The sequence below is a fragment of the Embiotoca jacksoni genome, unplaced genomic scaffold (assembly GCF_022577435.1).
Source record: "Embiotoca jacksoni isolate LCO1_2020_lvr unplaced genomic scaffold, fEmbJac1.0.p SCAF_7, whole genome shotgun sequence".
In the NCBI taxonomy this organism is placed as follows: Eukaryota; Metazoa; Chordata; class Actinopteri; family Embiotocidae; genus Embiotoca; species Embiotoca jacksoni.
The window spans coordinates 22,234,270-22,256,505 of record NW_027185425.1 but is presented as its reverse complement, the minus strand read 5'-3'; the positions used below and the strand labels follow the sequence as shown (position 1 = coordinate 22,256,505).

Below are 22,236 nucleotides of genomic sequence, written 5' to 3'. Positions count from 1 at the left end.
GGCTGAATGCATATTTTGATGTGGACTGTGTATGCATAAATCACAGACAAACACAAACACACATTATTTGCTGAACAAAGTAAAAAGTAAAGTACATTATATTTTTTTTATTTAATTGTTATATGACTAGCCTAACATTTTTCTCACTGTAGCTCAAAAATAACAATAAATACAGCTGCTTTTATAAAAAAAAGTATTCAATTCTGCGGATGTTCTAAGTTATACATTTAACTGAAGTTCTCATGACAGGGTGTGAAAGTTAATTTAAAATATTTAGGGCTTTTTGTTTTATGTTTTTTTTTGGAGTCGTAAAACGGCACATTGTTGGAGGACGGCGTTATCTCTATCCTGTCATCAAGTATGGTCTGGTGTGATAGATAGATAGATAGATAGATAGATACTTTATTAATCCCACAATGGGAAATTGTTTCGCTACAGCAGCATTATAGGTACAGGAAAGCAATAAAACAACATTAAATATAAAAATGCAATAAAATAGAATAATTAAATTAAAACTAACTAAACAATAGTGCAAAGATTTAAACAAACAAGAAAACAGACAACCAATGGTGTTGTGTGATGGATTTTGCTAGAGGTGAGTTATTGTACAGTCTTATTGCAGTGGGCAGGAATGATCTCCTGGATCGGTCCTTGTGACAGCGGAGCTGGAGGAGTCTTTTTACTGTCCCTGCAGTAGGTGGTGGAGAGGGTGGTCCAGATTATGGATAAGAGTTTGTTCAGTGTCCTCCTCGCCACCACCTTTTCCAGACTGTCCAGTTTGCAGCCAATGATGGAGCCGGCCTTCTTAACCAGTTTGTTAAGTCTGTTGGTGTCTCCAGCTCCAATGCTGCTCCCCCAGCAGACCACGGTGAAGTACAATGCACTGGCCACAACAGACTGGTAGAATATCTTCAACATATTGCTGCACACATTGAAGGATCGAAGTTTCCTCAAGAAAAAGAGTGTCCTATGTTAAAGGAAATACGACGGGAAGCATTGAAGCTTGAAGTCAAAGTATATTAAGAATTCAAAAAGCTCTTATATGGCCACCACTTTTTTCCTTCCGGGTCACGTCACTTGATTAAGAACCTTCCTAAGCAAAACTGACTGTTCGAACGCACCCAATATGCAGTTCTTACTGGATTTATCAAGTGGGCATCTACCTTCAATGGTGTTTTGTCGAGTTAGGCCAACGACACCTCAGAGGGCTCAACAGCAGTCCTGGCGTCCCAGCACTACTCCCCTCAATACTCGCACCCACCACCCCTGCTCTACCCATTTTACATGTAATCTAGTATGACTCGTGCCATTGTCTAAAGCTATCAGATGAGCATTTGTAACTTTCACTTGTGATGTTTCTGTGTTGTGATGCACTCGAAAGCCTGAAAATATTGAAACAGAGCATTCCTCTGTAAGTAGTCTTATAATTGATTTGTAATGGCTTTTTCAAGGATTTACCTAAAACAACTACATCAAGAGTAAGCTTTTTAAGGAAAGGTTTGATTGCAGCAACTTTAGAAGCCTGTGAAACACAGCTTGTTGATAAAGATAAATTGATATTGATCTAATATTTAAGTGCCAATTAAGGGAAAAACATCCTTGAGCAGTCATGTTGGGATAGAGTCTAAGAGACAATTTGTTACATCAAGTCCTGTCCCTTAAATTTTTTTCTGATATTTGCAATATTCTGTCATCTATTTCCTGTTTATTTTGATGGTCACCTCTCATTGCATTCTAGGTCACTTTAATTCTGGTCCCCATGTTGTCCCGCTTTTGTGATTGTTTGTCCCGTCCTGATTGTTTCCACCTTTGTCCAATTATCTTCCCGCCCACATGTATATTTAGTCAGTGTGCTCCTTCCCTTCCATGTCTGTTCGTCATAGTTCACAGCTTCGTTTCCGAGTGTCTGCCCTGAAGTTTTGTATTTCTGGATGTGCTTTCTTGCCTTCTCCCCTCTGGTAACCCTGCCTGGTTTGACTGACCTCCAGTTTTCATATTGGACTGTTCTCTGAGTTTTAGATTGCCCTTCTGTATCATCGCCTGGACTTTAAATGATCATTTCAGTAAAGATTTAGCTGTCTGTGTCTGTGTCGTGCATTTGAGTCCGCTACTGTCTTTATTACACAATTTGGTGATTTAAATACATTTATTATTGCAGTTTGCGCAGAGAACTCAACAGGAGAGAAATGGTCTGACTACAAATCAGATCAGGGACACAGTCGTAACAGTGGTAGGGTTTCCCTAATACTAACAATTTTATTAGTTAAGAAGTTCATGAAGTCATTACTACTGAGAGAAGGAATCGTAGGCTCAACAAAGCTGTGACTCTTTGTCAGCTTGGCTACAGGGCTGAAAAGAGATGTGATTATGTATACTGTTGTTGAACACCAAATGTTTAAATTATTAAAATGGTATTTCGGAAATCTGATTTGGCACATAGTGGTACAGGGTCTCGACAGTTTGAGAACCTCATTTTAATAGATAGTTGAGGAAAAAACAAGGATTATTTTGGCCTTTCTCTAAATTTGTGGAAGGGAGATGTTTGTGGTTAAAATTTTTATAAAACCATCATAAAAGTATTTCCAAGCCAATTGTACATAGTCAATGGGAGAGATGTTGTTGCAGCTGAAGTCTTACAAATCATACATAAATGCTTGCTCACAGAAATCCTGCAAATCTTATTTAATAACCATTTGTGGTCTTCATTGAGCTTAGCTTGTCAAATTGCAGGTTCGGATAATGGTCGCTCATATCATTTGCAAAAATACCAATATCTGAATATTTATGAGGAGCGTTTGATAGAAATAAATCAAAAAGAGAGGCTTTTTCTGTGGATGAAGATGTGTTTTTGCTACTGCTGTATTTTCTTTGTCACTTACACTTCACACTTTCCCACACTATTTTATTATTTTATAATCTTGTCATCACCTTTTGATTCAATCAGTATCTCTTCCCTTTTCTTTAATTATTATAATTCAGTGATTCTGTCTTTCAGATCTCCTGATGCAAACGTCCTCCTCCTGTTCACCAAAACAGAACCCTGTAGAATCTCTGTTTACTACCCACAACACAGTTTCAAGTCACAAACCAAATATTTGAATGAATGTTAATTGAGTTTTGTCAGATAAGACAAATTTGAACGTTATTTGTTAACATGAAATATCACCTTTAGGATACAGGAAAAAAAAATCCCTGACATCATCTCTATCTGTTTAGGATTTACATTTTTAAATGTTTTTTTGTCTATTTTAAGCCAGTGTCTTGTTTATTTCACCAACAAAAACAAAACACTTCACCAGCTTGATCCAGCTGCCTACTTCGTTCGATCAGCGTACACAGCAGCTTCACCTTCATCCTTTGAAAAAGGGATGAGAGACGAGTGAGAGTGAGGGAGGGAGGGTATAGAGGGTGTGTGCATGTGTCTGTGAGTATAAGAGAGAGAGAGAGAAAGACAGAGAGAGAGGGAGTCGCTGCATCAACCCGTCACACAGCAGCAGCAATTCCAGGCTGGGTTTAGGAATCTATTGTTCCTTGTTTTGTTTTTTTTACTGCCAGAGCTAATTCTCCGTCATTAAGGAGCCCAGGGAGAAAGAATAACGGACGAAAAGGAGAACGGGAGGACACCTCAATCTTGTTCGTCTGGGATTACCTCCTCCTGGACTCACTGGTGTGGACAAAGCAGAAGCAGAAAACACACTTCAGCTCCGCTCTCTACCTCGTGGCCAGGCTTGCGTCTTCCTCTTGACTGCATTGGGAACTACAGTACATACCGTGCGTGGCCATGAGGCTGGGTGGCAGAGCTGTTGGGATGCTGGGGGTCTTGAAAGAGGCACCACTCCCCTCCCTCTGGAGGTTAGCACTGCTCTTTTTCTCAGTCTGGGAACTGGATGCACAAACCGCAGTGGAAACTAAACCCCTATACCTCTGGCAAACAGGTACAGTCCTACCTCTATACTCTTTCACCTCCTGGTCCTGGAGATGCTGAGTTGCTGGATGGATGTCCCATCCACCACTACTCTTGCACTCTTGATGAAATATTCATATTTAATTTACAAAGTTTATTTACATACCAGGTTGGTGATGCTGGTGAAGTTGCTTAATGTGGTTTTTTTTGGTGATTTTTGGTATATTTGTTTTTGCATGTAATGTATCATTGACATTTTATGATTCCATCAAATCATCCTGCAAATGAAGAGAGCATTCATTTAAAGCAAAAGTTTATTTAATGAGCGTCTAATCCTGCATGGGGCAGAGGTTGATGCATTGGAGCCATCTTGCTACAGTATTGTGTGGTAACATACTGCAGTCCCTGAAGTCAATGTCTCTTGGCCCCCAACTGGAGGTTCGAGGTGTGGGCTGTGCTGCCTGTCTTTTGGCTGTGCTTCCCCCTGTCTGAGCTGAGGCAATTGGGACTCCTCGGCTTCCTTACGTTTGTTATTGGACTCATTTATCACAGTCTGACATCTGTGCAATTGATGAGAAATGGTGTTTGCACTATTGCAGCATGTGGTTCTTTTCTGAGCGGGGGACATACCACCACACTGCAAAGGTAACAGCACAACACTCCGTAGTATTTCAGAGCTGATGCAGCTGTTTGATATGTGAAAAAAAAACAGTCCAGAGGTGGATATTGATGAGGTTCCAGAGTGTTGTGATACAGTTGCTTTACAGTTGGCAGCTGTGCACTACAATACAACGCTTCCCGCTACTGCTGTTTTGGGTGGTGCCTCTTACCGGCGAAGGTTCATTCACTGAGAGTGCAGCACATGGTCAGAAGGACACAATACTGAAGCATGGTTCAGTGAGCAGAGTGAAGGAAAGGGAGAATGAGGGGAGGAGAAAAGAGGAGGACTGCTGGGAGCAGGAGAAGGGGGATGGATCCCCCTCGACCCAGTGGGACAGAAGTGCCCTTTGGGTGCAGCTGGGGATCAATGCTTTCTTTCCTTACTGTCTAATCTCTCTGTTTCTCTGGATCAATGCAGTGGTTTCATTGGGATCCTGCAAATGACCACCAATATGGGCTAATCAATGGGCATAGTCCCGGCAATACAGCTCACCCTCCATGGGATCAATGCAGGTGTTGAGGGGAGTCGGTTTAATCTATATTTATCTGTAACATTTCAAATGTGCAGTATATGATATTGATCATGGTTTTTCTAGTCCAAGTGAAATGAAAATAGTATTTAGAAAAAAAACAACATCAAAAAAACATACCTTCTATCTTGGGTGTTTGTTAAAGTTGTAATTACTATAAAGAAGATATATATATTTGTGTGTATATATATATAATATATATATATATATATATATATTTTCTCTGCAGTAATAGCACCCCATACAGTGTTACTATTTTAAAAGATTTTGATTCTGTTATTCATGATATCAGTGCTGCCAGGGTTACTTTTATCAGTTTTGAGCAGACTATTGTCTAACATTGGGGGACTCACACTGTTACCCGTTGCCTTGCCCACTTTGTAATGTCAGTGCTGTGGATATTACACCCCGAACCTCATGGTCACAGGACTGCTTGATACTCTGAGAGTTTGGCCATTTTTCATCAATACATCACCTTTCATGAAAGAAACACAGATAACGCCAGCTAGAGCATTCAGGAGCTACCAGTGACTCAGCAGGTGCTGAAATTACATGTACAATAAGAAAGATTGCATGGGAATTTAGCTTTGTTAACAAGGCTCTGTTTTCAGAGTGGAACAATCCAAATGTTTAATATTCGTATACAACATCCCATAATGTTCTCCACTAAGTGCATAATGTCTCATGAAACTTGCTGAGATGTTTTCTTGGCAGCTGCATAGCCAATGAAAGAGCGCTGTTTCCAAAAATATATCCGAATGCTGTTTTCCTTCCCTTTGGAAAATGGATTGGATCCAAAATTATATTTCTTTCAAACTGATTCCAGATATATGATAGAATATGATGTTTGGGATCAGATATTGCAACAGTGCTGCAGATAAAATGGGTCTCGGACACCTGGCACATCACTGTATTTTCACTACACATCTTTAGTTTCTGTGTGACTATGCAGCAGTGGTCAAATTAATTATTTTTTTAATTTAAAAACTAGAATTTTTGGCAGAAAAAAATTAAAATTAAAAATAAATGTCATTACTGTTGCTTTTTTCAGCCCTGTGGGAGGATGTAAACCAAGCCCGCTCTGAGCACTTAAAGTATTCAATCCCAAAACCTATATTTATCGTTTACTTTTTTAGTTTTGTAATTGAATCTTAAAAATCCTCAAGAAAATCAAATTTTCATTGCGTTCTCTGTTGCACTTTCAATAAGGATTTATTTTCTTACATTTGTTGTTGTTTACCAGCTTCATTGTTCATACTGCAAGAGAATCAAAATCCTGTGGTATTATGTACCTCCCACCGTGTTAAAGCAGGGAAGAGGATTATGGGTAGGGAAACGATAGCAGATTGGCCAGACAAAGTTAACCTAGATACGATTTATACATATTTATATGTATGTCTCCTCTTGGCCTAAAGTGTGTGATTTGACTCCCTGATGTTAGTTCGGCTGGCTACCAGTGACTCAGCAGGTGCTGAAATTACATGTACAATAAGAAAGATTGCATGGGAATTTAGCTTTGTTAACAAGGCTCTGTTTTCAGAGTGGAACAACCCAAATGTTTAATATTCGTATACAGCATCCCATGATTGTGGGTGCAGTTTTGAGAGGAATAGAAGTGAACCATTTTTGCAAGTTAGTATGTTCTTATCTTTAATGTGACATTTTTTGGTGAGATCCTGCTCTCCTCAGGGGCTCCGAGCCTTCTCATGCTCAACACAAGAATACAGCTGGTTGTTTGTTGAGATGTTTGAAAAGGAGGTAGGGGAGTGTCATTCCTTTTACAGTGACACGTTGGCTACATAGACACGTCTGGTGCTGAAATTAGACACACGAGTAATGTGGAGGGGGTGGATTGTCAAGAGACTGCTGCTACCAGTAATATGTGTGGACGTGCCAAGGGAAAGCATAAATATTCGGATTTGTATTGTGTGTTTATTGAAACTGTAATTAATTTAATCCATTCAAAAGGTTGATGTGTAACCAGCACTACAAAAAAAAAAGCAACGTGAAACAAACATCTCTTGTGTCCACATTACCTGCATATGTATGGAATTTTGTGACAATGTGTACTCTGGCACAGTGAAATGTCTTTTGGCAGACGATGTGCCTGTAGTGTCTCAGTGTTAAGATCACAGAAGCCTCAGACAGAGGGTTGGTGATTCCTGTTTCTCTCCGAGTGGAGTTTGCATTTAGCTTTTTTTCTTGTTTAGGAAGCATCTGAAGTTTTTTTGTTGTGATTTATTTAATGTAGTTTTGACCACAGAATGTTTAATTTCCAAGTTTACTACATGGCTCAAGTAATCTCCAAGCAAATTTCAGAGGTCCCCAAATTTATTTTCTTTTTTATGCATATATATTTTCTGTCAATATCAATAACTTTAGAAGTGCCTATCTGATGCCAGCAGGTTAGCATCTATTGTGGGAAGGAAATCTGGCGTAAGTCCTTTGCAATGGATCTACTTTTAGATTTAAAAGTAAAAGAAAAATGACAGTTATAAAAATAACCACATGGGGCCATGAACTAAAAAACACACTTTCCATGCTAAGCGATGTAGCTAAAGAGGAGTCTAACGGGTCCAAAGATACCAGCAATCAGACAATGAAACAAACCCGCTGTTCTTAATGTAATTGTGATTCAGAATACAGAGTTCATGTACAAACTTTGCAACTTGTCTGATCCTGTGACTGTTAATGTTTTCCTGCTCTGACGAACTGCCTTCCTTCACTTCATTACTTGACTGAGAAAATTGCAGTCTCCGTTCAGGCTGCAAGGAGTCCAAACTCCCCTCCCCCCAAAATAAAACAGTTATTAGTGCTTTATACTTTTAGGGTGCACTCATTGGTCTTTTGAAAGGAACCTTTTAACCAAACAAAGCGGGGCACTTCCTGGCCTGCCACAGGACAACAAACATTTCTGCAGAGCTGAACATCCCAGAGCAATGACTAACAGTAATTAGTTGGGCAGTCCCCCAGCCCAGACCCAGTCAGCTTCAGAAAGAGCCAATGAATGGAAGCTATTTAGGCCTATATAAACTACACACAAACACACAGAGAAAACAACACAATGTCTCTGCATTGTCCTTGTGCAGCATGTGGCTCTGTTCAGACCCTCTGCTGCAGATGCTCATGTCCATGTGGTGCACAAAAGACAGAAGAGGCTTCACCTCGCTTCACATGGGCCGTTCTTTGTTCTTCCTTCAATGTCGCCATAGAACTCCCCCCCCTCCCCCTTTCGCCCGGCACACACTGCCACCTCCTTCCTCTCCCTTTCGTCAGGTGACCTTTAACCTCACAGCTGAGAGAGGTCTCAGGAGAGTATCAACAGTAAAAAGAAGGCAGGGGTGGAGGTTGAAATACAGCAGTTCTCCAGATCAAATGTCAAGTGCTTAATTCAGCCATTTACAGCAATCAGTTTGATAAGGTGCAGGTGAGGCAGAGGTTGACTGAATTAGATCTGCAATGATGATACAGTAAGGTACTTATATTTTAACTGTAAAGGTGCCAGCAATATATTTCTTTAAACCTGCACTGATGAATAGTTCTACGTGACCCGTGGCTCAAATGACAATGTGCCTAATGTCAAACGGGCTTCATTTACCCTGGTTTTCTGTGTTTATGCAACGCTAGCCATCTGGAACTTTCTCTTTACATGACTTAGATTGATAAAGTTGATCGCCCATTGATTGTGTCATCTCAGTGTGAGAGCAGGCAAGTCTTTTTTTTTTTCTTCTAAAATGTCTGTTTTGATGTAAATCTTGCACATCTGGCAGCATATTCAAGGACTTCAAGGGCAAAAACCTCTTTTCTCTTCTTTGTGTACTGTGAATGTTTAGCACCTGTTTCAGTAAAAACATGAATGTTCCCTAGTGATTAAAAGGCATTTGTTGTTTTGGACAGACTGAGTGCAGATTTGCCTGTGCAGACAGAGCTGGAAAGCCCCATGAAGGCATAATGGGGGCATGTCAAAAATGCTTCTTTTTTTACTGAGCTAGTTCCAAATTGCAGCCATTATTCTATATTACTTTGAAGAACCTGGATCCAGCTGTTAAATTCTGCCTGGCGGGCTGCCCAAAGTGGAGAAAGGATGTGTGTATGTGTACACAAACAGTCACAAACACAGGTGCACATAGTACACATATGACTCCACCAAACCCATCACAGTGTCTTTGTCTCTCTCTTGGCTGTCTGCTGTCTCTTGTTATCCCAGTTATCCCCATTACCATTAACATTCTCTCATTTTCCCTTTTACTAACTTGATAGGTAAATAATTATTTATAATCATGCATTTAAGAATCTCAACCAATCACAAAAGCAGAGTGACACTGCATTTTGTACCCATCCCCTTTCTTCATGTGATTTTTCATTTGTTTCTCACTCACACAAACAGCTATAACAATACCTATTCACTTAACACACACACACACGAGGATGGGCTTTGTGCTGAGCGTGTGCATATGCGTGTGCCATGCCTCATTTCTCCCAGAGAGGGTTGACAGTGGGGGAGGAGTGTTTTTGTCAGGATCCCACCTAGAGGCAGTGGACACAGGGAGGCTTAGTGGGATTTGTTTGATACGGGTGCAACTCCACTGCATGGCTACCTCCTTGTCTGTTAAGTGATGAGAAGCTAGCTGAGACATAATACACATATGCTATTGACTGATACATGGATTAACAGATGTACAGGGCTGACGGTAGCAAATTATTACCAAGGCTACTTGACTAAAGAATGTCTGATGGCTCCATCAAATCTACAATAGACTGTTAGGCAGGAGCATTAACAAACTCAAAGCTAAATTATATATATTTTTGTAGCCTTTTCTATGTGGGGGTTAAAACTACAAAGCTGGTCACAAGGATGGGTGAGTTCAACATCTGTGAAACATGAATGTGCTAGGTTTCGATATATATATTTTGTATTTAACTCAGAAATATGGCTCAATATTGAATGCAAATTGAGTTAAAAAAAAAAAGTTGCCATTATGTTGACTTCGTAATGGTGGTAGAGAAATTGTCAGGGATTTCACCAAAATCTGGTGACCATGCAATACACAGTGAATTTATTGGTAATGTGATCGATGCTTGTGGTTATATCTTTCTTTGAACCAAAGTACTAAGATGGATCAACTTCAGCACCCTTTAGCCCTGCTGACAGCAACAAATCAGTGGTTAAATGCATGAATCTCCTTCAGCGTTTTCTTCAATAATGTAATTGGGGACTGACTTACAAACAAAATACATCCCCCATAGGAAAGAAAAGTTACAGCTGCAAGATTAAATGCTATTGAGTATTAGTTTTTCCTTTCACGAATATAAATTACTTTTCCAGATTTTATAGTAATCTATCTGGTACTTGTTAAGATGAGAGTGGATGAAAAGTCAGATGATAACCAAAGTCATTAAGAGTTCATCTGGACACAATAAATGTCTGTATCAATTTTTTGCCACCCACCCTGTAGATGTTAAGATATATTGCAATGTTATGTTATGATAACATTGAATAGCTTGTGGCATTAGATGAAAAGCCAAGGGATCACAATAGGAATTTTGTGTCTCCTCTGAGTACCATGAATGTGTGCAAGAAATGTAATTTCAATCCGATCCAGTAGTTGTCAACACATGAAGCAGACTTCTCCTACCATATGTGCTGAATGAAGAATAACCAGAGAAGAGGTGTTCGATATATACCGTTTATTGTCTGAGAGCATTACAGAACTTTATCTGTTTCAAAGAACAGCAATCATCAATCAGCTGATCTAAATGTATTAAATACAAAATAATACCGTGCAAAATTGTAAGCAGGACACATCTCACCACAGTTACATATATATATATACAGTGGGTACGGAAAGTATTCAGACCCCTTTAAATTTTTCACTCTTTGTTTCATTGCAGCCATTTGCTAAAATCAAAAAAGTTCATTTTATTTCTCATTAATGTACACTCAGCACCCCATCTTGACAGAAAAAAACAGAAATGTAGAAATTTGTGCAAATTTATTAAAAAAGAAAAACTGAAATATCACATGGTCATAAGTATTCAGACCCTTTGCTGTGACACTCATATTTAACTCACATGCTGTCCATTTCTTCTGATCCTTCTTGAGATGGTTCTACTCCTTCATTAGAGTCCAGCTGTGTTTAATTAAACTGATTGGACTTGATTAGGAAAGGCACACACCTGTCTATATAAGACCTTACAGCTCACAGTGCATGTCAGAGCAAATGAGAATCATGAGGTTGAAGGAACTGTCCAAGGAGCTCAGAGACAGAATTGTGGCAAGGCACAGATCTGGCCAAGGTTACAAAATAATTTCTGCAGCACTCAAGGTTCCTAAGAGCACAGTGGCCTCCATAATCCTTAAATGGAAGAAGTTTGGGACGACCAGAACTCTTCCTAGACCTGGCCGTCCAGCCAACCTGAGCAATTGTGGGAGAAGAGCCTTGGTGAGAGAGGTAAAGAAGAACCCAAAGATCACTGTGGCTGAGCTCCAGAGATGCAGTAGGGAGATGGGAGAAAGTTCCACAAAGTCAACTATCACTGCAGCCCTCCACCAGTCGGGGCTTTATGGCAGAGTGGCCCGACGGAAGCCTCTCCTCAGTGCAAGACATATGAAAGCCCGCATAGAGTTTGCCAAAAAGCACATGAAGGACTCCCAGACTATGAGAAATAAGATTCTCTGGTCTGATGAGACCAAGATTGAACTTTTTGGCGTTAATTCTAAGCGGTATGTGTGGAGAAAACCAGGCACTGCTCATCACCTGCCCAATACAACCCCAACAGTGAAACATGGTGGTAGCAGCATCATGCTATGGGGTTGTTTTTCAGCTGCAGGGACAGGACGACTGGTTGCAATTGAAGGAAAGATGAATGCGGCCAAGTAGAGATATCCTGGAAGAAAACCTCTTCCAGAGTGCTCTGGACCTCAGACTGGGCTGAAGGTTCACCTTCCAACAAGACAATGACCCTAAGCACACAGCTAAAATAACAAAGGAGTGGCTTCGGAACAACTCTGTGACCATTCTTGACGGGCCCAGCCAGAGCCCTGACCTAAACCCAATTGAGCATCTCTGGAGAGACCTGAAAATGGCTGTCCACCAACGTTCACCATCCAACCTGACAGAACTGGAGAGGATCTGCAAGGAAGAATGGCAGAGGATCCCCAAATCCAGGTGTGAAAAGCTTGTTGCATCATTCCCAAGAAGACTCATACTCAAAAGGGTGCTTCTACTCAATACTGAGCAAAGGGTCTGAATACTTATGACCATGTGATATTTCAGTTTTTCTTTTTTAATAAATTTGCACAAATTTCTACATTTCTGTTTTTTTCTATCAAGATGGGGTGCTGAGTGTACATTGAGAAATAAAATGAACTTTTTTGATTTTAGCAAATGGCTGCAATGAAACAAAGAGTGAAAAATTTAAAGGGGTCTGAATACTTTCCGTACCCACTGCATATATATATATATATATATATATATATATATATATATATATTCAATCAGAATTTAATATCCTCCGACAGAACCAGGCTCAGAGATCGGTGGCCATTTGCCTCGACCGGCCATCCCGCACATTTCAGTCAGTGATCATGCTAATGTCTTTGGACTTTGAAGTCCTCTGAGTTGTAAAACTGGTCTGAACAAGCCTATCCTATTCTGTTATGTGTCACTCATGAAAACCCAGTATTACAGTGTCTTGAGTGCTAACAAACAAATAACCTATTTATGAAAGAGAGAGATAAGAATGGAGGCATGTGAAGTAAGTTGTGATAGCCAACAAAGGTGATTTTAAATGCTGCAATTTGTGTGCTTGTGCAGCATGTGGTTTAGTCCAACTAACCACATTATAGTGATTAGCAATGTCTCCCTGCTCTCAGATTAACCCTTGTTTCCATCTGGCAAAGTCATGCTCTCTGTGTGGCTTGGTTAGCATTGGGAAACGTGCCACAAGATTGACCTAAGAAGCATAAAGAGCTTTACTTCAGCCTGCTTCCTCTTCATCTCCATGTCATTCTCTATTAGCACACACCCTCAGTTGACCCTCCCTTGATACATGATCCAAAAAACAGATATTAAACCAGAGTTGAACAGGCTTTGCTTTGCTTTCAGCCTAAAGGTGCTCTAAATATGGTGGTGACTGTGAGGTTATGATCTGTGCCTGTATCTGGGGCATAAGAGCATGAAAGTATACTTAACAAAGTGTACTTAAAATGGCTCTTTATAATGTAAAGTCTCTTAATAACAAAACTTTTATTCTAAATGATTTGATCTTTTCCAACAATTTAGATTTTATGCTTTTAACTGAGTCTTGGTAAAAATCACAGGATCACTGCCAGCTTGTTGAACTGTGGCCCCCTCACTATGAGTGTTTTAGCAAACCTAGGAATTGTGGCAGAGGTGGTGGCCTGTTGAATGTTTTTAGTACCTGCCTTAAATGCATTCAGCTGCCTTGTAATTAATTTTCCTTTGAAGCCCTCCTTTTTAAACTTGTTGGTCCTGAGCCAATTTTATTTGCCTTCATTTACCGTCCTCCAAAATCAATAAGCACTTTTTTAGCTGAATTCCCTGAACTTTTATCTGCTCTTATTTTAGAGTATGATCGGATTGTTGTTTGTGGGGATTTTAAGATTCATGTTGACAATCCTTCAGATAATCATGCTACTGATTTTTAAAAAATATATAATTGCATCTTTTAACTTTGAACAGTATGTCTATGGACAAACCCATAATTGTGGTAATACCTTGGACCTGATCTCTACACTGGGCGTGGGTGTTCCCACCGTGGAATTTATGGATATTACTGTCTCGGACCGTAAGTGTGTATATTTTACCTGTGAAATACTTCTAATACTTTTTTTTAATGCTGGTCAATTTTCCTCTTCCTGCACTCGCACTTTCAATGAACTTAGTGCCTCCAAATTCTCTACACTTTTTAGCTATTTTAGTCCACCTGCGTCCAACCATGCCAGTTATTGACTGACTGTTTTAACTCCATTTGTACTTCCATATTAAATTATATTACACCTCTTAAAATAAAATCCAAGCCCTTGCAATGAAAACAGTCTTGGATAAATCGTGATATTCGACATCTTAAATCTGACTGAATGGAGATGGGAGAAAACAGGTCTTCAGGTACACTATGTGGCTATGAGGGAATTGATTGCCCATTACAATAACATTGTTAAAAATTTCAGGCCGATCTCCAAACTTCTTTCCTTGTATATGCTCCCCTTTGGACGTTATGCGCAAACACGGGGCTTCCTTCCACTGTTATGCTGATGATACTCAAATATACCTGCCCATTAGTGTCTCGGATCCTTGCATGTTGAGTTCTCTACACGACTGCCTTGATGACATGAAAAGCTGGATGTCACAAAATTTCCTACAACTCAACTCAAGCGAATCAGAGATTCTTGTAATTGGTCCACCACACTTAACCAAACAAATGCACCCATCTCCTGGCCCGCTTGTAGAATTCATTACACCTGTCGCAAACAATCTTGGGGTTTGGTTTGATAGCAATTTGAGTTTTGAACACCATATCATAAAGTTTGTGCAGTCCTGTTTCTATCACCTTCGAAATATCTCCAAAAGCGAAATTTTAACATTTCATGATGCTGAGACCTTATACATGCCTTCATCTCCTCACACCTAGACTGCTGCAACAACCACTTCACCTGCCTCAATCAAAAATCCATCAGTCAACTTCAAACTCTACAAAATTCAGCTGCCAGACTTTTAACTAAAACCAGGAAAAGGGACCACATCACACCCATTTTAGACTCCTTGCACTGGCTCTCAGTATGTTTTAGAATTTATTTTTAAGATTTTACTGTTGAATTTTAAGACACTTCATGGCCTCTCTCCATCCTATTTAGCTGACCTGATTGTCCCATATAAGCCTGCCCATAGTCTAAGATCCTCAGACAAAAAAACCTTTATCTGTTCCGGAGACACTTCTTAATACTAAAGGTGACAAAGCATTTTCAGTCAGAGCCCCCAAGTTATGGAACAAGTTGTCGGTGGAAATAAGGTTTGCAGAGTCAGTGACATCTTTAAAGTCTTTTCTTAAAACATACTTTTATCGAATAGCCTTTGCTGATTTTAGTTAATTTTAGTGATCAATTCTTATTTCTTTCATGCCGTTTTAATTAGTTTTTCTTATTTTTGTATACCAAATACAAAATTGTGTTAAGATTTGTTAGAATCCACTTGTTGTTTTGTTTTAATGGCTTATTTTATGTGAAGCACTTTGTGACTGAAGTTTAGAAAAGTGCTATACAAATAAAGTTTATTATTATTATTATTATATATATATAAATACAAATAAGAAATAACATTTCGAATCACATTTCTAAAATCTTGGCTACAGCTCTTTCACAAACTGAATGAAACAACTAAAAAAAAAAACAGGTGAAACACTGGATACAAAGTAAAGTATTCACTAAACAATGACCAGTATGTACTGGTTAAGGTCCTGTGTTCATCTGCCAATGCGCAGCGCAAGTGCAGGTGCACTGAGGGTGCAAATAGGTGTGGCCAACTTGTTTGGAATTTTGGTGAACACGAGTGCAAGGCGCAACTCTGGCACAGTGCAGTGCGGTGGTGAAGAAGGAGAAATAGATAACTAGAAGGTGTGCCACAGATGACTTTAATCGTTGCCAATCAAATCATCTCCTCTCATTGCCTTTAAGACTGTTCGCTTCTAAAGACTGAAGAAGAAGCAGACCAGCACCACCATCCAAACTTTTTGCAGAAGGAAACTGACATACTTGTCTGAGAGGTTCCGGCTCATCATCAATGAATTTATGGCACTACGAGTCGGCCTCGCCAGGCTGATGATGTTAAATTGGCTTAGGAGGTAGCTAATATTATAAATGTCTCTTCCTATGGTATTCTGAGAACCGCTGCTCAGTGTAAGCGGTTTAGTGATATAGGACAAAGGGTTAAACAAAAACTTGTGTCTTATAAACACAAACGCAAAGTGAACAAAGAACACTCCAATTTGTAGCTTGCAAACTACCGGTAGCCCACAACCTGGTTCTGAGTTGATCATGGAAGGTTCAAACAATAGGCAGGCCTTCCCACACATGCACTTACTTTGATTGGCCGTCCAGGTAGATTGACGGCCGCCAAAGTATATTTTGCGATCCATCTCAGCATTTTTAAATTTTTTTATTTTTCAACCTGACTGAGAGAGTAACGCTATCAACGCAAATGATTAACGTGTGGACAATCTCCGCTCCATCTCCTTCACCTTCATTTTGAAATAAAGTTTCTAGTTTCAAACAGGGTTCAGCCGTATACTAGGTTTTTGAAAAAGACGTGTTCCTTTCAGGAGGGGCAGGAGGTCCCAATCGAAAGGGAAACACTGGATTTTCCTTGTTATATCTTATGATTGAATGCTTTAGTTGACACTTTTCAAAGCAATTTGGCCACATACCAGTTGCGTGCATTTAGGGAACATCTGTGTAATTGTAGATACAAAAAAATAAATTCTCCCTTCACCTCCTCAGTTGAAATCATAAAGATGCTGTGATACACAATGTGTGTTAAGAGTATCAATTTATCATTGTTCACATAAAAGATGATGATTCAGCTGGTTTTGGTGGATCTCAGCTATGTAAATAAATGGTAATGAACATGAGTTGATAGTTGGTAGACAGTTGTCTCTGGGGTCAAAGTTTTATACTTTGTTACTTATTGTGTGCAGCTTGTCTAACACCATAATTACACTTGGGTTAATAAGGGAAAATCCACAGCATCTTAGTTAGTGGTAATGGGGTTCAGCCACTGATATCTTTGCTTTAGTGATGACATTGTGCAATAGCTGCTCAAACTTAGACAAGTTATGCCCAATTCTATCTCCTATCCCTTGGCCTTATCCCTCATTTTCTACTGGGTAGTGGCCCCTCAGAACGGGGCTTAAAATCTTGGGGCACTTGTGTCATTTGTTGCCACAATAGCACATACATCACACAGCAGCGAAAAGGCTGTATTGGCTGCATTGGAGATGGACAGCCGTTTTCATAGCACCAGTGCCAGATGTTGTGTCACATGGGCTGTAATTATAATGAGCTGTTTCATTAACAAACTGAGAAAAAGGCGAGCTGAAGAAGTTTTAGACTCCTAATACAGCTGGTGGAATTCCATGAGGTATATAAATTCCATTTAATGAAAGTGAAATGAAGTGAAATGTTCATGTGAGACAGGAACAATCTCAGAACTTTTTGATATACGCTCATATGTAGCTCATTTATATTCCACATTATTTGTCTAAACCATTGCACAAAGCACTAACTTTAGAAATTTTCTAAAACTTTGGATATTTGACTGCAAAACTGGACCATTGTAATAAGCACATACTTTTTGGTATTGGTCTCACAGTATCTTACTATCGTGGTTCTGATATTGACAGATTGTAGACAAGAGTGCAAAAGGTCATTGGTTAGATGGTTGACAGCGTAAATAATATTTTGTCTTAAATCAATTAAAACAAATGCAATGTCGCCTCCCTAGCTTTTTAGCAAAGGCTTTTGACTGCATCTCAAGGTCTTCATCAGCAGATTGAATTATAATGCCTGGAGTTAGATGTCTTTAAACTGTTAATCCATTCATGAAATCGTTACTCAGCATTTTCCTATTTAGTCATGAGTGCTGAAGCCCATATCAACACACTGCCCGTAATCCTCTCAGGAGCATAATTTCTTTCATCAAAATTCACCTCAGTGTTCTCGCTGGGTAAGCCCATGCATTGTGTATGTAAAGAGTCTATTGTCTGGCGAGCATAAATGTCCTGAGTAAATTTTGTGGAAATATGGCCATTACATCTGGCAGAAATTAAAAATTAGGCCCTACTTTCAGATTATTACAGGAAGAACCAATAAGGTTCATTCTCAGGGGAAAATATATATTTAAAGTCAATTTCATGACAATTTTGACCAACAGTCAAAATATATTGCTGTCTTGGAATGTTGCTACTACATCCTTTGGCTATACCCTAAGTCATCATTACATCTCCTGTTGCATATGCTACTGCTATGATGCTATGCTATGAGACATATCTTGATAATTTAATTTTTAGTGGGAAATGTTTTCAAATGTATGGGCATTATGAATATGCTCAATTATGTTCAAAGCTGTCAGCAAATCACATTATTTCTTAAATAAAATGTTTCCAACATAAAAAACTTGAGGACAACAGTGACATACAAAAAGCAGAGATGTCAGAAAAATAAGGTTATTAATATCGTGGCAAATGAGTAAGGAAACAAAAAAAGAAAAAAACGACAGAAGACACACACAACCACACACACCCCCGTGGTAAGCATGTAGTAAGAAAGTGACAGAAGTACAGCACAGACTGTGTGCAGATGGGCGTGCGGCATAGGTGCATACTCAGTTCATACAATTTCGAGAGGATAATAAATACTTATCCACCCGCATTGTACTTTAGTGAAACAGTATATATGTGCATATTCATATACAGAGTGGAAAAACTATATATTATTATTGTTATGTATAACTGCAATAATATAAAATAACAGTAGGGCGGCACAGTGGTGCAGTGGTTAGCATTGTCGCCTCACAGCAAAAAAAAGGGTTCTGGGTTCGAATCCGGTCCTGGGCCTTTCTGTGCAGAGTTTGCATGTTCTCCCTGTGCTTGCGTGGGTTCTCTCCGGGTGCTCCTGCTTCCTCCCAACATCCAAAAACATGCACCTCAGGTTAATTGGTGGTTCTAGAAATTGTCCTTAGGTGTGAATGAGAGTGTGAATGGTCTTTGTTTCCGTCAGTCTCTGTGGCCCTTGGAGGGAGGCTGTAGCTCTGTTGGTAGACTGGGTTGCACACCAATCAGAAGGTTGGTGGCTCAGTCCCCAGCTCCCCCTGCCCCCCCGCCCACATGCCCAAGTGCCCCTGAGCAAGACACCGAACCCCAAATTGCTCCTGATGGTGTACCATCAGTATGTTGTCAGTCGCTTTTGGATAAAAGTGTCAGTGAAATGTAATGTAATACTAATCATCATCATCATCACATATTGATAATCCCTGATAATGGAATTATGATGATTATAATAATGATAATATACCAAGAGTGGCCTCTTTTACAGTGGTAATATAAACAGACACATAAAACCCCAGAGGAGAGTGATAGATCAAAGATGTGAAATTGGCATATTGGATTGGTGCATGAGCAAATTACATTCTGATATTCCTTTTGGACAAGTGAAACAGTTGGCCAGATGGTGACATAAGAATTAAGGTCAGGAATTACAAAGCACCATAGGATTCATTTTCTAGGGATCGTGTATATTCATAGGAGTGTCCAAAGGAAAAGCTGACTTTTGATGAATGACATACTTAATCAGCAACTGGACATCTTGGAACAATGGCGAATATTCTGTACTACATGTAGGATTACGGTATGTACAGTAATATTCTTTTACTTTTCACCATAAACTGTATATAAAAATAGACATAGCTTCCAGGTCTGAAAAGTAAAGCCAATGCAGAAGGTATAATTTGTAAGAATTAAATCCCATTTTTCAAAACGACTTTGTAGATTAGAGGGTCATCGCGAGAAGCATTCCAGCATTTGCCCTCAGTTGGGTGTTACAGTGGAATCTGTGACCCAATCAGATCCTCAGAAAAACTGTGTTAGGGTGTTTCGGTTTAAGTACGATGAGTGAGGGGTAAGAAAATCAGGGCAGCTCACAAAATGTTTAGATATTCTTCCCCTTAGTTAGCAGTAATGAGTTTTCTTCTATAACTGATGATTGTAAAACTAAATTGTATGCAATCAGATAGATGAAAATGAATGGTCACTTAAGCCTTTAATTTACACTGTAGCCTGCTAATTTCCTTCTCTATAAAGACCACAGTAGCAAAAAACAGTCATTGAAAAACCATTTGGAATCGTTTTCGGTATGGTTGGTGTTGTCATTAGCTGCACTAAAGATCAGTTTTAAAATGTCCAAATAAGTTCAGTACACCTGGTTTGTTTTAGCTGCAAATAATTTGCTCAGTTTGGCTGACAGCTGAATCACGAGCTCATTGAGCAAGTCACATGCAGTCATTCTAACTGGTCTGAGCCATGTATGAATAAACCGCAAAGTAAACATAGTAACGCTGTCTGTAACATCATAATGAGGTGTGCTGTGCAAAGAAATTCAACCCTGAACTCATCAGTGGGGACTGGACAACCCGCAGCATGCTCTTTAAACTGAACACTTTGAATGACAGACAGACATAGAGGGCCTGAGAGCGGCAGAAAAAAACCTAATTAATTTTTTGGCTGTCTGCCACCCAAAAGATGCAGCGGCTCACCCACATTTGTCTCTGTATGCCCGATGGATGAGAACACCCCTGACTCTGTACTATTTGGGGCTTTTATGTATTATCGCTGTAGCCACTGTTCGCATCAAAAACTGTTTACGCCCTATTAAAAGTAGCGAATTCAGAATAAACCTTTACTCCCTTACTCACCAAGAGCTGTCTCCACTTCTGCTTTTGTTTTGCCAAAAGTTTCAGCCATGGTTGTGTTTATGGTAATGAATGGTAAGAAGTTGTTTGTGGGAAGAAGTTAGAATACACTACTTATTCTGATGTTGGACTGAGGGCAGACTTTATGCTACAGTGACTCACTGTACCACCTTGTGGTACAAAGTGGTATTTTAGGACAGGATGTGCTGGGAACAGCTAATTAGCATGCTAACTTTCGTAGTTATCTCTGCATCATAATACTTGGACAGTAATACAATACAGCGTTACAAAACCAACAAAACCAAACTTTTAGAAAACCACTACAGTTAAATTAGTTTATAAATGACCCAAAGACACCATGTCAAGTAAACATATGTCCACACTGCCTGCCATGGAACATGCTAGTGTAACCAGAATAATTTAATCTGGGATCTTAATTATTATGTTTTGGAACTATGTTACTGTCCACTTAAGTAAGGTCGACAGGTTGTCACATAGCTGTTTTCCTCTGTGCACAGAAAAGTGCTATCTTTTCCTTAAGATATTGTCTTTGTTACTCCATGCACAGAGATCGATAGAAGTGATCATCCATCTCTCAATAGAGGATGTTTGTTTTTCCGTCTGTGCTTCGGTATGGTAGTTGTGAGCAGGATAAGATTAATCTGATTCAGCTAAAGAAAAGTTAGCACATGTGCAGAGGCTGTTTTTTTTTTAATAGCTTCTTCGTTGGAACCAGAGGTACCGTCTATCCACCGTCCTGCCTGCCACCACTCACCCCATCTTCATCCATCTTACCGTCTACCTTCACCTGAGAGAATCTTCATCTCAGCTGGACATCACAGTTCACCTGGAGTCCATTTCACTGGACATGAAAAAAAAAAGGTACAAAAGAAAGAGTTGAGTTCTCAAATGTCCTACCGCCCCCCTGTGCACAACAATGTCCAGTGAAATGGACTCCAGGTGAACTGTGATGTCCAGCTGAGATGAAGATTCTCTCAGGTGAAGGTAGATGGTAAGATGGATGAAGATGGGGTGAGTGGTGGCAGGCAGGACGGTGGATAGACGGTACCTCTGGTTCCAACGAAGAAGCTATTAAAAAAAAAACAGCCTCTGCACATGTGCAAGACAATAGTTCATTACTAATTCAATTTACTCAACTGGGCCTGCAACCCGCATGGCTGTAAACATCACACATAATATAACAACTAATTAGTGAACATACATAACTCAAGGCATTCAATTACAATCATTACCTCTTGATGAATGTTTTTTGTTTCCCCTTCAGATTTATCCTGACTGGTTTTTGCAAAATACACAACTTACTTCTAAATATCGTCGAGCATTCCTGCTAACGAAGCTAGCATGCAACAGAAAAAAAGCATTGAACTTCAATAAACTCACCAGGATATCAAATGTTCAAAGTTCTAAGGATCTGTTGGCGAAACTGAAGCTCTTCAATGGCTCGTCGTTCAACATTCAATTTAAAGTTGTTAACTTTTCTTTAGCTGAATCTGATTAATCTTATCCTGCTCACAACTACCATACCGAAGCACAGACGGAAAAACAAACATCCTCTATTGAGAGATGGATGATCACTTCTATCGATCTCTGTGCATGGAGTAACAAAGACAATATCTTAAGGAAAAGATTGACTCTCCTTGCA

General features: G+C 39.6%; 1 protein-coding gene across 1 annotated transcript in view; it reads left to right on the top strand.

Annotated features, from left to right (window-relative positions):
• The first annotated feature begins 3,473 nt into the window (after positions 1-3,473).
• thsd7aa (thrombospondin, type I, domain containing 7Aa) overlaps positions 3,474-22,236 on the top strand; it is a 160,293-nt gene continuing 141,530 nt past the window's right edge. The window contains exon 1 of the mRNA XM_069176035.1: positions 3,474-3,935. Within this exon, the coding sequence (XP_069032136.1) occupies positions 3,782-3,935 (154 nt within the window). The 5' untranslated portion in view covers positions 3,474-3,781. The remainder of the gene's footprint in view (positions 3,936-22,236) is intronic.